General features: G+C 39.3%; 1 protein-coding gene across 10 annotated transcripts in view; it reads right to left on the bottom strand.

The window, feature by feature from the left end:
- Window positions 1-19,112, bottom strand: part of MAPRE2 (microtubule associated protein RP/EB family member 2) — a 149,576-nt gene that overhangs the window by 72,934 nt on the left and 57,530 nt on the right. For 9 of the 10 annotated variants that reach the window (XM_036885133.2, XM_036885140.2, XM_036885172.2 and 6 more), the window contains one exon: window positions 1,076-1,203. The exons of the other annotated variant lie outside the window; for it this stretch is intronic. In XM_036885133.2, the coding sequence (XP_036741028.2) occupies window positions 1,076-1,203 (128 nt within the window). The remainder of the gene's footprint in view (window positions 1-1,075; window positions 1,204-19,112) is intronic. 10 annotated transcript variants of the gene reach the window in all.

Below are 19,112 nucleotides of genomic sequence, written 5' to 3' on the forward strand. Positions count from 1 at the left end.
GGAGTCTCTTACCTATTAGTTCACAAGAAGAAAATACTTCCCATTTCCAAAAGAAGACTATTTCCTTGATAAATATTCTGACCTAAGGATGAACTACTTCACCAGTGGCACATAAAAGCACGTTCCTACTTTATCACTGAAGTCAAATCGCTTTGTTTTTTTTTATTAAGGTATCACTGATATACACTCTTACGAAGGTTTCACAAGAAAAACAATGTGGTTATTACATTCATCCTTATTATCGAGCCCCCCCGCCCAATAAAATCTCTTTGTTTTTTAATCAAGTTTAACCCAACATGCAATCCCTGCAGACCTAATTCCTACCAGGCAGGATGCCACCTCAGGCATCTGACAAGGGGTAAAACACAGTCTTGTCCGTAAGTACTGTCCATACCTTCTGGGGAGGAAGAATTGGACTTTCCAACACAGCACGGCGAGTGTTACTCTGGAAGGGTGGGCACAGTGTTTTGGGAACATTGCAGAGCCTGGGAATCTCAAGAACCCTTCTGGGGTGTGACAACTGAGCTGGATTTTCCAGTGTGAAATTTTCACCACAAATGAAAAGGGGAAAGACCTTCTCAGCAAAGGGACCATGAAAAAGAGAAGGAGTCTTTAGAGAACAGAGTGTTTTGTGGGACTGCAGCACAGAGGATGGTGATGGGGGTGATCACATTGAGGAGAAGGGCTGCGGCCAGAACAGAAAGGGTGGATTTTACCCTGTAGGAAGGACAACGTGGAGCCATGAAGGTTTTTATGGAAGATGCAGTGAGACCTAATCTGTGTCTTATGAAGAGAACTGTGGTAGCTAATGGGAGAGAGAAGGCTGGAAGACCAGCAAAAGGCATTACAGGGCTCAGGCAAGCTGTTCATAATATGCTTCCAGATGTCTCTATGCTCTTAGGTGCTCAGAGCCATTGTCCCCTACATGTTCTCTAGCTACATGTGAGTTTCCCCCCTTTAATTATGTATTGATACTCATATATATTCTTTCCTACCCAAAATATATCATCTGTGGTGCATAAGATCACATCCCATATGATAAACATTTAGGTAAATACTTAAAAGATAATCTTACCTGAACAAAGCTGTTCCACTTTTGTGTAGTTTAAAGAAACTATGTCATTAACCCATGCAATGATGTCATGTCTGCTCATAGTCTCTTGGGTTATCGAGGTAGAATACACATTGACTGCCATTCCCCAACTAGAAAAAACAAACAAACAGGTTTATTCACCTACAAAGAAAAACTAACTCAGACACATGAAAGACACCTACTCAAGGCTGGGACCCCTGGCAGAACACTAAAGGATGTGAAAGCCCTGCTTTGGCTAAACACTTTCTCTTTTCTTTCTATTCTATGTATTTGCTGTAACCTGATTACATTTCACATATTTTCATGCAGTGTCATTTTACATCTCCCCCAACTGGACTCAAGTGTTCTTCAGGTTCTTAGATTCCTCCCACTTTGTCCTTAAATCCACAGGTGGTCTTAATAGTTATCAGGTCTGTAACTGAACACTAGAATTATCTTTCAGCTTCACACACTACTTCATAGTTCTACTTCATAGGACTACAAACAGTCCAAGTCCTGCAGACTGTATCCCCGCTGCATCCAGTTGCTCAGGCTAAAAACACCATCACCATTCCTGCCTTCCAGGTTTCCGTCACTGCCACATTCACTCCACCAGCAGACAAGCTGGCTCTGCCCTCCAAGTGCATCCAGAGACTGTTACCCTGATCCAAACTCCGGTCAGCTTCACCTGGTGTTTCACAGTAGTCTTTTAGTTGGTCCCCCAACTTGTACTCAACTATCCTCACCATCTATGGTCAACACATCAGCCAGAGTGATCCTACTGGCATAAATCAGATCTTTCCTCTCCTTAAAGCCCTCCAATGGCTGCTCATCTCAGAGTACAATCCCAGTTCTCACCAAGCTTTATAAGACCTTGTATATTCTGCTCCCTAACACTATCTCTAGCTCCCCACCCCATCTACTCCATCATAACCAGCCTCCTGACTGTTTCTTGAACCCTGTAAGCTCATTTCTCCTCAAGGCCTTTGCACTGCATGTCAGCCAGGATCTGTCAGGCACTTTGAAGCTTACTGCCTCACTTCCCTCAGGTTCCACTCGATGCCACTTCGTCCAGCAGGTTGGCTCATCATTACCTACCTACTCTTTTGCCCTTTACAGACACAGGGATACAAGCTCCATGTGACAGTCATGTTGCTCATTTTATTCTTTGTATATTCCTGGTGGCTAGTTCTGTTATAGAGTAGGCTTTCAGTAAAAATACTGAATGCAGGAATGTGCTCTTTTTTCAATATAGGTAAGCAGAGAAGTAGTTAAGAACATGTTTTAAATCAGCTTTAGAGGAAATCAACTTTAGAAACTGGTTACTTACGTTACAATTAACAAACCTACACTGATGCATTAACGTCACCTGAAGTCTATACTTTACACTGGGTTCATGCTTGGTGTATATTCTGTGGGTAGTGACAAATACATAATGACATGTACCACACAGAATTATAAAGTAGCACACAGAATAGTTTCATTGCCCTAAAAATCCTGTGCAGTCTGCTGATTCATCCCTTCCTCCCACCAACCCCTGACAACCACTCATCTTTTTATGGTCTCCATAATTTTAACTTTTACAGAATATCATATAGTTGGAATCATGCCTTTTCAGTACGTAGCCTTTTCAGACTGGCTTCTCTCACTTAGTGACATGCTCTAAGGTGCTTCCAGGTCTTTTCATGACTTGATAACTCATTTCTTTTTAATGCTGAATAATATTCCACTGTCTGGAGGGACAACAGTTTATTCATCATTCACCTACCAAAGGACATCTTGGTTGTGTTTAAGTTTTGACAACTATAGACAAAGCTGCTATAAACATTGATGTGCAGGTTTTTATGTGTATATAAGTTTTTTAATCATTTGGGTAAATACCAAAGAGCACAATGAATGGATCATATGGTAACAGTCTGTTTCGTTTTATGAGAAATTGCCAAAATGTCCTGTAAAGAGGCTATACCATTTTTCATTCCCACCAGCAATGAATGAAAGTTCCTGGCCCACAACTTCACCAGCATTTAGTGTTGCATTTTGGATTTTGGCCATTCTAATAAGGTATATAATGGTAATGTTTTTTTTAATATTTAAACCTCTTCCCCTGAAATCTGAAAAACCTCATGGCATTGGCATCTCAGATAATGTGACCATGGTTACTGCTCTTCTACATTATTAAAGGCTTTTGATTTTTGGTTAATAACTCCCTCTGTTTTCTTTAATCTATCATTTAGTAAACAAAACCATTTGCTTTTAATATATAATCAATTTTGTATCAACTACATAAGTTATACAAAACCTTAGTAGAGGTAATTCAAAATTTAAAATATTTTGGACTGCTTGATGTAATTTTCATATACGTGCATCACTTTTGTCAGATGCACTTTTGTAATGGACTTCTTCTTCAGGCAGCACTGAAAAACTTCACCTCATCAGGCACCCTACTGATGGAGGATGGGGCATCAAGGCCCAGAACTGTGCCAAATGGCATCCAGCCACATTAGTGTGAAATGATTTAAAAACAAAACTAAACACAAAGCAGGAAAGACACAGTCAGACCTGTTTTATAAATACAATCCATATACAGATAAAGATGTTCTGTGGTCACATAACAGAAAGAGATACACAACACAAAGACAGGTAGGAGAGTTAGGACCTAAGCTTTCAAAAATCCATGGGAAGAGGGAAGCAAGTCATTTGTTCCTCATTCTGTCCATGAATCACACTCTCCTCTGGGTCTTTATTGGTAACTTCACCTAAAGACAACAATCTTCCCATATCTAAACAGACATTCAGTTCACAAAGGTAAGTAAAGCAGGATCTGCCTTCCAGGGGCAATAAAGGTGACTGGGTCAACAATGAAACAGCACATGGTTTTTGGTTTAGAAAAATCAAGTTAATCAGTTATCAGACTCACCACTTTAACTCTACCATACCCTCTTCTCTAACTAACAGAGCTGCAGTCCCCAGAAACCCTCCAGGAAGAGCAACTGTGTGTATGAGACCGGTGGGAAACTGGGCTAGAGGACACACCAAGAGTACGGGTGATCAATGAAGGTCAGGAAAATTTTCTTTCATTTTCTAAAATAAAATGGTAACAACATTGAACAGATTTCCATACCTACTTCAAATGAATAGCAATGGAATTAATATGGGTAGTTGCTATGTACCATCCATGCTGATTAGAATATTCTTATCATCTATCTTCCTCCAAATTTCACTAAGATCCTTCTAAATTTGTTTCACTTTGTGGTTGTCTTCTACTTCCTTATTAGTTTGCCATCCAAATATGTGACACCTTCTGATTTTAGGTGGGAGTGCCCTGGGTCCAGGTTCCCTTCTTCACAGAAGTGGCATTCTTCAGTAAGTCCGGCAGTGGCCGAAGTAGAAAAGAATTCTATTTCTGCTCTGTCATCCACTCTTTTCCATCCTCAATTCCTTCAGCTCCCACTTTTTCTACAGATGCAACTTCAAAATATTCAAGCCTAAATTATCCAGGTGACTAAAGAGTTCATAAAAGAAAGTTTATTTTTCCAAATGTTAAACTCAGGGCTAATGAGAAAATATTTAATAGACTTAGCTCTTCTGTGGACAAATTCTAAAATCCTGAAAGTTTCATCATTTCTGGGGTGTCAATCTATATTACAACATTAAGGTGAAAGTACCTTCCCCTACTTGTTCTTCAGAAATGTTGGTGGATAACAAGGAATTTTTCTAACATTTTAGAGTTAAAGTGATTCTATGTTCCCATTTTGGTCCTTGAAAGAATCCTGTGAGGGAAGCAAGGCAGGAATTATATTCTTCCTTGACAAATGGGGAGTCTAAGTCCTTTTGAAGGTAAGAATTAAAACAATTCATATAAAGCATTGGTCAAAGAAACTGAAGAAGCTATAAATAAATGGAAAGGTATTCTGTGTTCAGGGAATGGAAGAATACTGTTAAAATGTCTATACTATCAAGGCAATCTATAGATTCCCTGCAATCCCTGTCAAAACCCCACTGGCACTTTTCTCAAAACTAGAATAATTCCAAAATTTGTATGGAACCACAAAAGACTCTAAATAGCCAAACTGATCTTGAGAAAGAGTAAAACCAGAGGTATTATAGTGCCTTTCAAACTATACTACAAAGCTATAATAAAAACAGTATGGTACTGGCACAAAAGACAGACACACAGCTCAATGGATCAGAGTGGAAAGCCCAGAAATAAACCCATGCGTATATGTATGGTCAATTAATTTAAGACAAAGGAGGCAAGAACATACAATGGGGAAACGATAGTCTCTTCAATAAACGGCATTGGGAAAACTGGACAGATATATGCAAAAAATGCAACTGGACCACTATCTTACACGGTACACAAAAATTAACTCAAAGTGCATTAAAGATTTGAAAGTAAGACCTGAACCATAAAGCTCCTGGAAGAAAACACAGGCAGTAAGCTCCTTGATATTAGTCTTCATGATTTTTTTTGGATCTGATTCCAAGGGCAAGGGCAACAAAAACAAAAATGAAAGAGTGAGACTGCACCAAACTGAAGAGCTTCCACACTGCAAAGGACACCATCAATAAAGCAAAAAGGGCACCTAGTGAATGAGAGAAGATCATTTGCAAATCATATATCCCAAAAGGGGTTAATATTCAAAATACATAAAAAACTCATACAACTCAATTATAAAACACAAACTGTCTGATTAAAAAATGGGCAGAGGACCTTAGTAGACATGTTCCCAAAGAAGACACATGGATGGCCAAGAGGGACATGAAAAGATGCTTAATATCACAATCAAAAACCACAATGAGGTATCACCTCACACCTATCAGAATGGCTATTATCAAGAAGACAAGTAAAACCAGTGTTGGTGAGGATGTGGAGAAAAGAGAACTTTTATGCACTCTTGGTGGGAATGTAAATTGGTGCAGGTGCTATTGAAAACAGTATGGAAGTTCCTCAAAAAATTAAAAATAGAACTACTATATGATCCAGCAATTCCAATTCAGGGTGTTTATTCAAGGAAAATGAAAACACTAACTTAAAAACATATGCACCACTATGTTCACTGCATCATTATTTACAATAATGACCATATGAAAACAACCTAAGTGTGTCCATCAATAGATAAACAGATAAAGAAGATGGGGTACACACACACACACACACACACACACACACACACACACACACAATGGAATACTGATCAGCCATCAGAAAGAACTAAAACTTGCCATTTGCAACAACATGGAATGGGCCTTAAAGGTATTGTACTAAGTGTAATAAATTAGACAGAGAAAAACAAATACTACATGATTTCACTTATAAGTGGAATCTAACAAAACAAAACAATACCCAGAGTCCTAGATACAGGGAGCACAGTGGTAACTGCCAGACAGGGAGGGGATGTGGGAGGTACACAATGGGTGAAGGAGTCAAGAGGTACAAGCTTCCAGTTATAAAATGTATGTCATAGGGATATAATGCACAGACAATAATATCATATTAACTTTATATGGTGACAGATGGTACATACACTTACTGAGGTGATCATTTCCCAGTGTAGATAAATGTCCAATCATTGTTGTATACATGAAACTAGTAGAATATTTTATGTCAATTACATGTCACACATGTATATGTATTACAAATATGTATGACAAAATCTATTCAAAATACTAATTTTTAAATTTACTCATTTCCAAAGACTCAGTCAAGAAAAACAAACAGCTAAGAAATGGTGAGGTGTGCTACAGAATAAACAGTCAGTGCACGCTGTAGGATTTACTTTCCTCTTTGGATCCTCCATATGTCCTTTACACAGAAACGACAGTTTATTCTCAGATGACCTGCTGTCTAGCCTCTGGGACGTAAGCATGTCTCTCTGTGCCATCCTTGCAAATTCAAAGCACTGTCCTCTAATTTGTGGCTTTTAGTTAGAATTTTAACGAGATCACTACATGTTTAAAACCCGGTAAGTGTAACAGCCCCAGAGGTAACATATAGGTAAGGGACAATTCCCTAGCACTACCATCTCTGGGTCACCATACTTTGATATGGCATTTAAATTTTATTTTTGAAAGGATTTGCATTCTTTGCTCCTACCTGAAAATAAACCTACCTGAAAATCACAATATATTTACACACACAATTTTCATCATGGTTTGAATGCCTTTCTGGGAAGCTGGCAAAATATATATATACTTTCTGAATAGGACAAAGAAAAACAGAGAGCAAAATAAAAATCCCTTCATACCTTCAGCAGGCAAAGTCACAACTCTTGCTTATTCTTGGATGGTGACCACTGACACACACTTTAGAAAAAGGACAGCCTCCAGCTGAGTGAGGCCCAAGGTGTTGATTTTGCCCTGCTTCATCCTGCACTCAACATTGGCAGTGGTGAGGGGAGACTCTGGTACAGAAAGCTTATGCTCTGCAGCAGTTACTCAGTCATACAAATTAGAAAGTACATTTCTACTTAATGAAACAAGAGGAACTTTATGCACTCAAAGAGACCTGAGGTAGCCTGTTACTGAGACAAACCTGGGTGAAGACTTGCAAGCCCCGCACCGTGGAAGCCAAATTATGAATTCTACCACCTTACCAGTCATGGATCCCAAAACCAATTTCAAAATAATCTAAAACTTTGTCCAACAACAAATTTGGCAAGGTTTGTGTATTCCAGAGGAGTGTTTTTTCAAAATTTGACAAATATATAAAATGCCATAGTTAGCATTGTGTGTGTCCTTGAACTGAAATTACTTATTTTGTAATGCATATTGCCTCTCTAACCCACCTGAACTCCTACAAATGCATCACAGACGTGTGTGTGTGTGTGTGTGTGTGTGTGTGTGTGTGTGTGTGTGTGTGTGTGTGTGTGTGTGTGTGTGTGTGTGTGTGTGTGTGTTGGAGGGGGGCTGCTTTTCCTTATTTCTTCCCTTCACTCCTTTTAGAGGAAAACACAGTGTTTTTTCTTCCAGCAAGGCTCGTTATAGGCCAGGTAACCCAGGATACTGGTTTTGGTCCTGTTTTGGGTGTGTGGTTATAAGGAGAGGGGTTTGAAAATTAATTTTGGGAATGAGGCATGTGGAATCTATTTCGATTTTGATATTTTTCACAACTAACTTCTGAGTTTGCCAGAGTTGCCATGTTTAGACACAACCATCTGCAGAAGAACAGCCCTCCATAAGTGGCTGGCTATGGTGTGATGCTCTGTAAAGAGGCCCCATTTGGCTTAGATTTAACCCAAACCCATTTTGAAGCTGAACCTTTAAAAGCCCTTCCTGACTTCGGTTACACCTTCTTTATGTCACTCCCTAAAGGAGTCCATATACAACAGGAAACTTCACATTCAGCATAAAGTGTTCTGAAAATTCAACCCATCCTATGCCAATTTACTCCATCATTTTACTCTGACATCTAACAACTATTCCCCTATTTGTGATTACCTTTCTTCTCTTCCATAACAATGTCCATTTTCAACATGTTCCCCTATCGCTGGGAGAAGTAACCCATTTTACCAGTCTAAGATAAATACAGGCAATCCATCCTTCACTATTTAGTTTCACATAAATGAAAACAAGAGCCAAGAACAGAGGGATTTTTCTTTCACCTGAGAAACTTTTTTGAGTTCGGGTACATAGAGATTTCTGAAGCTTTGTGATAATCCATAGCCCAAGAGGTTTCCTAAGTAATGTTCAAAGATATCAGTGCTTCATAGGAAGCCATGTCCTACTGGCCAAGTGTTAAAGAGTTTTCTTCAGGGTGTCTCAGAAGTTATTGCTGGTACCATGTCTCCATAAATGCCAAGGTAAGAGAAACACCTGTGAGCCACAAGAACACCTTTCTTTACTCATCATCAGATGTAACTTGATCAAGGCCTTGCCTTTAGTTCCCATCTCACATGGTGTTCTGTTTCAAATTTTTAGGATTTTCAAGGTTGGCCCATTCCTACATACCAGGTAAAGGGAGGAGCAGTATTTCAAACATGCCCGTAAACATGACTTTCTACTCAAAGGAATTTTTTTTGGTCATTCTAATAGAAATGGACATTTTGCAAACACTTCTAAATATCCACAAATAATATGAGTTTAAAAAGAGATTTAGCCTATCATTGGTGTAAGTATTTCCTTCTCTTAATAAGTGGCATCTTTATAAAATAACCTATAAATATGAAGAAAATGTACATTTATATATACCTACAGATCAAAATTGAGCCCAAAAGAAGAAACCCCAAAAGCTGTTCTCAAAGACCACTTCTGATTAGAATATGTTATCAATTTGAGGGGGAATGAAGAAATTCAGACCCGCAACCAGACATTCATGTAAATGTGCGAGTCTTCCTCTAAAAACCCTTGTAACACCACAAATAGGCTCTGCCAGAGCACTTCCTTCCTGGCTGCCTCCTAACAAAAGGCTGATGCGAAATCTCCCATGGCTGTCCCTAATAATGAACTGGGGATCAGCAGGGAGTGGTGCTTAAGTGCATCCCCTGAACCAGAAACTTACCCACTTTTCAGCTGTGCATAATTTATTCTTTAGACTCAATATGATTAGGAGCAAATCTAAACATTTCACCAAGGAAAGAATATTTCCAGATACTTCTCAATTCACTTTTTTATTTTGTGACCTGAAATGTGGAGGCAGAGAGACAGTATTTGTTTGAGGAGGGGATTGGGACAAAGTCAAGTCAAAGAAGGTACCTTTGAAAGACAAACCTTGACATATGCAAGCTCCCTGGAGAGACATTATAGAAACTGTATAGAGTGTCCTTTAAAATTGGGTATTAAAGCTTCTGTTTAACTTGTGGCATGATTGATGCATGCATGGGCATTAGGGCTGGGGTGGGAATTTAAGAGGTCACTTACTGTCTTCAGGTAATAGTAATACAACTGAGCTGTAGAGAGCAGATGTGCATCTATTCTATTTTTTTATAGGGCTCTATGACTCTGTTATGGGATTAGACAGACATGGAAGAGTAAGTTCTCCAGGCACAGACCCTCCCCAGCATGCTGCCACGAGCCAGTGGAAGGGCCTCCTAAGGTAGCAGAAGTCTGCACACAATACTGCCTTCAGATGAGGACAGCACAGAAACATCAAGACATGGCCAGTTATAACACACGTATTTCGTTAAAAAATTTTATTGGTAGATATTTGAAAGATATTGAAATACACCTTTTCTCAAAATGTAGAGCTAGTGAAGACCACCAATGTAAGAAACTCTAATACTAAGTTTCTTGGAGAAACACTGGATAAAACATGAGTTTTATACAGAGGCAGGATTTGCCTGCTCTTTATTCCAAGGTTTTCTAGGAGGCCCAGCATTACAATTATTCATGTACTCTGTGTTATTCACTGCTTAATGTCATTTAGGTTAATGCTTTTAAAGTGGGCACAAAGTTTCATTTAATCTGCTAATCAGAAGTATGAACTCCAGCTAATAACTGCCACCTCCCAAAGAGAATGAACAGAAAATACTTTTTCAGGGTGCCCATCTCTTTTACCATTAACTGTCACTTTCTAAAACAGAGATTAAGTTCTTTCTCAACATATCATCACCAAGTATTCCAGGTACTATTTTTAAAGAATAGAATATGACTAAAACACATATTTCTCCAACTGCCTGCAAAAGGAGATTCCATAACTAGCCTTCAAAATTTACCTCCATCTTAATAGTCTTGTCATTACAATACGTGTTAACCCACCCAGCAGGTACTATTCAGTAGATGGCTCCCTAGCTCTCCTACCCACAATATTTTAAAGGAAACAGAAATACAACTTTCAAATCAGCATAAAGAGGTTTTGGCTTTTTTAAACTCAGAATCAACAAGTCAGTAGCAATGGCCCTGAAAGGACTTGGAAACTTGGCTCTTACCCAAGGAGTGAAGAAATTTTGAAATTCTGAAAAAGTTCCTTGTGGCATTTCCAATGTTCACTCTTATGAATAAAACTCAGCTGCATATAATGCAAGAATAAAAGGCTAAGGCCATAAACACACATACAACAGGCATCCGTTTCTTCATATAGTCATAAATATGGCTAATTGTATTTGCCTACATGTCCATCTGTTTCAAACGGCGGGGGACTTGGCCCAGGCTCTGAGAACGACTCCAGTGACCCGGAGCTCGTTGCCATGCCACATGGCTTGGCTGGCCTCCTCAGGGCACCAACTTCCGCTTAGCCCCTGCCTCCGACTTGGTTCCCACCACTGCTCTCCTTCTTGACTGTGTGCTCTCTGTCTTACTTTCCCAGCCTTACTTGGCCTGCTCCTTCTCACCATGACCTGAGCTCTCTCCCATGACCCCAAGTCATTTCCAGTCAGATCCCAAGCTCCCTTGGCATATGCCCAGACCATCCTTTCAGGGCATCAGTACTGTGACCACCACGGTGGGTGACCACAGTTACTAATCCACCCTGCATAAACTTAGGAGCTGAGATAGAGCAGGAGAGGGCGTGGCGACTAAGTGAACATGCCAGTCGGGCAAAGCTGTGTGGTGGTAGATTTCTGTAGGGCACGCTCCTCCCCCTAGCCCCCACTTCTGTGCTAGTTCCTCCTCAGGACTCAGCACCTCCAGGTGTTTGCCTTCTCTAAACCTTCTCGTAAGAAAAAAATGAAGGAAGGAAGCTTGGAGCTCAATCCTAGGGATACCTGGGCTCCAGGTCTCATGCAAAGGAAGAGGTGCCTCCTGGCACCCAGCGCCCTGGCTGCATCTAGTGCTTCAGGTTGGCTCAGGTGCCAACTCCTCAGCAGGCTGTCCCTGACACCCTCTGAAGTGGCCTCCAGCAGCTCACCTCACGCAGCTCCTTCAACTGTGCTTCTGACATGTCTGACTGTCCACTACCTTCTGCCCCCAAGATGTAAGGTAAGCTCCAGGAAGGCAGGCACTTTACAGAATATGCTTTGTTCACTGCTGAGTCGCCTGTGTCTAGAGGACTGCCTGGTGCATAGTGGGTGCACAATAAATGCTGAATGAATCCAGTGCAGGGCAGTTCTGTAGAGAGGGGAAATTCACAGGGTACACAAAATCATATACCACATAAGCAAACGCCAATATATGTCTCTAAGCTCTATGAGATGGTTAAGAGGGAATACATTTGGGATGAGTAGACTGAAGGACTTTTCTTTTCATGTCTGAAAAAAATCAGTACTGAAATGTGCCATGTTTCATGCCTCCAACACGGAAGTAGAAAGCTCACCAGCTGTACTGCAGTTTCTCAAGAGCAATGATCTATGAGTCAGGGGCCCGACATCTAGCTGCACAGCTACCATCCACCAGCTGGGTAAATCTGGGCACACGAGCTCCACCTCTTTGGATCTCCTTTTCTTCCTATGAAGTAGTAGTTAGAACTTATGTTCTCACTTAGTCTTCACAATGGTATGGGATAGCTACTGCTTTTATGCCATTGTGGAGGAAAAGACACACAGAGAGCTTTAGTGACTTACCTAATCACAGTCGAGAGGAGAGCTGGGTTTTGGACCCAACAAGTCCCCCCTACTCTGTCTTCATTATATCATGAGAGTGAGTAGGAATAAAAAAGAACTCCAAATGGGACATAACTATGGTCTTTAATAGACCATTTTTCCTTTTTTTAGTTTGACCAAGGCCTTATTTTACATTTTTACTTTAACCAAGATAATTTTTTAAAGTAGGTTTCCACAAAGAAGAGCCCAAAACAGAGAGGTTTGGGTGACTACTCAGTTAATTGCTGGGAATGATTTTTGGTTCAAACATCTGCCAGCTGATATATATAAGGCATGCTAATATTTTAGGAATCACTGTATTTTGTATTTCCAGTTACTACATATTTTGCCCTCAGGTCTTTCAATGTGCTTTTTGTGGCAGTTTAGTAAAAATGGACAAAGACCATGTACAGAATTGGTTATAATTTTTCCAACACTAATGAAAGACTTCAGATTGGTATCTTGATATATTTAGAAAAAATGATTTCTAAAAGAAAACCACCTTGGTATCTCATTATTAGACACTGATGTATATTCAAAGGTCTGTATTTATGTTATGGTTAACATTCATTTTTAAATTCATGAAAACAATGAAAATGTAAAGTGAAGTACCAATAAAATTAAGACGGAAAGGACTAGGGAAGTGCAGGCGAGAGTTAAAATACATTCCGGCTAATTTGACTCCAAAAGGGTAATGCACATCCCTCCCCTCCCCACCCTATTCCTGCCATCCACCCTTAACTCTTTTCATAGTAGACTCATCTGATAGAGAACCAAAATGGCCAAGTACAAATTAGGAAACGGTGTGACATTAAACTTCTTAAATATACCTTTAGTTGACAAGGTACTGATCAAGCCCACTCCCCAACCCTGCCACATAACATCCTATGAATCACACACAAGATAGCTGCACATTATGAGAACAGTAAATGGAAATTTCCTTCTTTTGAGCTAAGATTAGCCAAGTTCAGCCAAAATTTAATGTAAGTGGGGAAACGTTACGAAAACTAGGCACTACTGCATCAATCGTCCCCCAAACTGCCTTTCCCAGGTGAAATGATTACCTTAGCCAGAGAATGCACTTCCACCTGTCTTCCCAGAATGCCCCCACAAGTCAGGGTTCATCCTTCTCCCCCCACCCTCCAGTTTCCTGCTCCTCATTTAGGCAACCGGACCCTAATCCTATCTTCCTTATGTGCTGGAGTACAGAGAACTTTTTTTGAGTGTTAAAAGTTACCCACTATTTGAGACAACATGAATGGAGGACATTTAGTAACATGTCTCCTCATTCTGCCCCTCTGCCTAGTTTCTAGGTTCATTAGGATTAATTTGACTTAGAGATTTTAAAACATATTTTAAAAGTTACATTTGAATTCAGCAATTGAGTATAATTCTAATTTTTTCTTTGCTCCTAGATATAAACCACAGACCTAACACTACATGATTGAACCAATGTCTCAGAGACCTAGTTTACTTTGTTTTTTCTGTTTTAGCTATTAAAACACAATAAGAAGCATAATACAATAAAATACTGACTCATTACATACATTTATGTATGTACATATATGCCACAAAGAATTCTTATTTAAAAATTAGGGTTAAAAAATATATTCTAATAGTGTAGGATGGCTAACATCCAAAAGACAAGGAACAATAAATGCTGGCAAGGATGCAGAGTAAGGGGGGAACCCTCCTACACTGTTGGTGAGAATGTAAATTTGTTCAACCACTGTGGAAAGCAATATGGAGGTTCCTCAAAACACTAAAAATAGAAATACCATTTGACCCAGGAATTCCACTCCTAGGAATTTACCCAAAGAAAACAAGATCTCTGATTCAAAAAGACAATAATGCACCCCTATGTTTATTGCAGCACTATCTACAATAACCAAGATCATGGAAGAAACCTAAGTGTCTATCAGTAGATGAATGGATAAAGATGTGGTACATACACACAATGGAATATTATTCAGCCATAAGAAGAAAACAAATCCTACCATTTGCAACATGGATGGAGTTAGAGGGTATTATGCTCAGTGAAATAAGCCAGGTGGAGAAAGACAAGTACCAAATGATTTTACTCATCTGTGGAGTATAAGAACAAAGCAAAAACTGAAGGAATAAAACAGCAGCAGACTCACAGAACCCAACAGTGGACTAAAAGTTACAAAAGGGAAAGGGACTGGGGCAGGGTGAGTGGGAAGCAAGGGAGAAGGGGAATAAGGGGCATTACAATTAACACACATAATGTAGTGGGCAGGGGGACCATGGGGAAGGCAGTATAGCACAAAGACAAGTAGTGACTCTATAGCATCTTACTATGCTGATGGACAGTGACTGTAATGGGGTGTGTGGTGGGGACTTGATAATGGGGGGAGTCTAGTAACCACAATAAAACAAAAATAAATAAATAAATAATAAATTTTATGATTAAAGAAAAAAAAAACCAATGAAAAACCAAAAGCTGTCTCTTTGAAAAGACAATAAAATCATCAAGCCTCTGGCCATGCTAAGAAAAAGAGAGAAGACAAAAAATAAAAATGGGGATATAACAAAAAAAAAAAAAAGAAGAAAACAAATCCTACCATTTGCAACAACATGGATGGAGCTAGAGGGTATTATGCTCAGTGAAATAAGCCAGGTGGAGAAAAACAAGTACCAAATGATTTTACTCATCTGTGGAGTATAAGAACAAAGCAAAAACTGAAGGAACAAAACAGTAGCAGACTCACAGACTCCAAGAAGGAACCAGCAGTTACCAAAGGGAAGGGGGTTGGGGAGGATGGGTGGGGAGGGAGGGAGAAGGGGATTAAGGGGCACTATAATTAGCACTCACAATATAGGTAGGTCAGTATAGCACGGAGAAAACAAGTAATGACTCTATAACATCTTACTAAGTTGATGGACAGTGGATGCAATGGTGTGTGTGGTGGGTCTTGATAATATGGGTGAATGTTGAAACCACAATGTTGCTCATCAGAAACCTTCATAAGATTGTATATCAATAATACCTTAATGAAAAAAGAATATATATCTTAATAGTTTGATAACACAAAAAACTCAAATTTAAGATAGGATGTTAGTAAAAAAGAATTACTTTTTAAAGTAGATATCAAAGTGCTATTTTTTATTTTTTTAAATATTTTTATGTTTAAAATATCAATACATTTTCACTACAGAAAAAGTAGAAAATATAAAAAATAACATTAAATACTTTTTTATATTAGTATGTGTGTGTGAAATGTATACATATACACTTATAAAAATGGGTACACACAACACACAGGGTTGAATAGCATCCCCAGAATTCATGTCCACTCAAATCCTCACATGATCTCATCAGGAAATAAAGTCCCTGTAAACATAATTAGTTAAAATGATTAGGATTAGGACCCTCATAATCAATGACTGGCGTCCTTATAAGATCATGTGGAAACACAGACACACAGGGAGGATGTCATGTCACAGAGGCAAAGACTGGAGTGATGGTACTACAAGCTAAGGAACTCAGGGGGCCACTAGATAGTAAGAGGCAAAGAAATGACTGCCCTCTAGAGCCTTCAGAGGAAGCACACAGCTGCTTCATTTTGGACTTCTAACCTTCACAACTGTGAGAGTAAGTTGGAAGCACCCTAGTTTGTGGTAATTTGTTATGGCAGCCTTAGGAAAACAATACAATACATGCACGCTTTTGTACTAATCAGCTTGTTTCTCTTAACATATTGTGAACATTCTTCATATCTTCATGTGTTAATATTTGTACTACATTTCACTGTGTAGGTGTACCACAATACACCCAATTCCAGAATTCTTGGTTGATGTGTTTAATTCCAAGAACTTCCAGTTTGGCTGTCTCCTCTCTTTTCCAGTTAATTGTTATTTCAGGACAACACAACTGGCAATTACATAACTGCCATCAATGACCAAATAATTGTTGGCTCACATAAAAAAGCATGGACATTCTCCCATGTCTACTACACTTCAGGTGATTTTGGGAGGTTTAGTTGTTTGCTAGACAGAGTTCCCAAGGCCAGACGGACATCATCAGTTTTAGGCTCCCTTGTTACCAGGAAAGGAAGCAAGCAATCATATTATTAAAAAAATAGTAAAAAGTCATGTCCTTGGCCATCATAAACTAAGGGAATCACAGGATGTCCTGTCTAATGGTGTTTGGCTTCCTTTCACAGAACAACCTCAATTAAAGCAAAAAGAACACTCTCAACTCTCAAGTGATACTTGAGTAGCTGTGACCTGCTCAGTCCCAACGAGAACACAGAAAATAATCATCAATAACCTAAACAGCTAGAGATTGCTGCCATCATGGAAGCAGTGACTCATATTTGGCCTGAAGGTTCTGCAGAAAATAAATGATAGATGAAATAGTATCTACTGGTAGATATGGGGCATTTGTGAAATCCTAAGTGGCCTTATATTTTATAATGTCTTTGGATTTTGAAACATGTGGTTAAGAAATGTGGCTTTTAGCCAGAAAGGTTCTGGAAGCCATTCATCCCCATCCTCAAAAATCACAAGGGCCCTAGTAGATCCGTTCAGGTAAACCCAAGACCTTAATGGGCTTTTGCTTCTAGTTTTAAGTTCTACTGAAGGCAATTTCTCCTTAGGGTTTAGAGAAGTCAGGAGTCAAAGTGCAACAAGGAAACTGCCAAATTAGACAGAATGAGGACGGAGGGAGGAAGAGCTGGGAATGCCTGCGCTGGAATTTTTAAAAAAGAAGGGGGCGAGGACAAGGCTTTAATTATCCTGGGCAAGACTGTGAAAGTATGAAAATGGCTCCTTGCTGCCTTTATAGAAGAAAACATTTCTACATACCTTCCTCTTAAATTTAATAGTGGAAATTTTGATCTAGCATTAAAGGAATACCCAATACAAAGAAGAAAATATCTACATAATCAAAGGGTTCTCTCCACAGAATTTAAAGAGCATCTCCTATCTATCAAGACCCCCAAAGAAAACCTAGCCCCTAAAGTCAACTCTTTGGTATGGAACTTTTAAAACGGGGTTAGTGGGTTTTTTTCCAGAGCTAAAATGATCTTGGTATTACTTTGCAGTCTACTTAACAGAATCATTTAATATGGATTTACTGAGAGCTAGACCTACTGCTATAAAAGGATTGTGGACAAAGACCAGGTAGAAGAAACTATTCCTTCTCATGAGGGGTTTATATTCAGGTAAAGAACACAAGAGCCACCCCAACAAAGATCCACGCACTGCTACAGCTGTAGATGCACTCATCCCACCAGTTCCTGGACCTGCCATGGGAATGAGGAAGGAGATATCTAAGCTGGCCTGTGCATACAGTAAAACAACAAAATTGGACTGGATCTATACTGTTGGAACTCAACCAAGAATTTGGAGAAGTGCAAATTGTAGCGCTCCAAAGTCTTACAACTACAAACTATTTATTGTTAAAAGAACATATGGCATGTGAACAGTCCCCAGGAATGGGTTGTTTTAATTTGTCTGATTTCTCTCAGACTGTTCAAGTTCATTTGGACAATATCCACCATATCATAGATAAGTTTTCACAAATGCCTAAGGTGCCTAACTGGTTTTCTTGGTTTCACTGCAGAGGGCTGGTAATTACAGATATGCTTTGGTTATGTAACTATACTCCTATTATGTTAATGTGTGTGTGCAATTTAAGTAGTAGCTTAAAACCTATACATGCTGAAGTTACTCTACAAGAAGATATATCAAAGAAATAATCAATCTTCCCATGTTTTCTTCCGCCTGCTACTTCTATAGCTTTTCTTCTTCCTTCCTAATTACAACCCTTAAATAGAATTCGTGCCTCATATCAAATTTACCGAGTATCATAATTCTTCCAAGTGGTAAAGATACCTCAAGACAAATGCTGGGCATAGAAGCCACAGGGCATAAATATGCAAAGAAGTAAAAAGCTAACTTTTTCAAACAATAAGGCTTCTCTCTCACTTACCAACTTCACATTTCCCTGTATGGCCCCGGAAGATGACTGGTTAGCCAGAGACGGGTAAGATTCCTCAAGGGAGGAACAACCTAAGACAGGCACAGTCGCAGGGGGGCCATCAGGTGAGAAATTGGGGATCAACAGAGGTGAGGCTTAGAACCTCACCCCCCCGCTCTGAGAGAAATCTTCTGCATACATGGATGTTTTATTGCCCTGGTCTAGCTTGGATTAACACATAGTCTACAGGCACACACCTGATCATCTACATGTGCTCTCTTACAACACTAAACTATGTTTTCTACCTTTATCTTGTATCTACCTACCACTTCAGCATTTTATTAAAAATAATAATAATAAAGAGAGAAATGTGGTATCCACATATAAATCAAGTATAAAAACCAAATGAGTATTCATGTTTGAACTGACTGTTTATAGTTCATAATGCATGAGCAAAACCGAAAGTTTCTGTGATGACTGCCCTTGTACTGTTCACTATGTAACTTATTCATTATGTAAGAATTTGTTCTACATGTAAAAACTTGTTTGTTATGCCTCAGAAGATTGGAGACTGACAAAAATTAGGCTTGGGGTGGAATAATGATTGTGCATTGAGAATTGACTCCCCTATACAGAATTT

Source organism: Manis pentadactyla, chromosome 6 (assembly GCF_030020395.1).
Source record: "Manis pentadactyla isolate mManPen7 chromosome 6, mManPen7.hap1, whole genome shotgun sequence".
NCBI lineage: Eukaryota > Metazoa > Chordata > Mammalia > Pholidota > Manidae > Manis > Manis pentadactyla.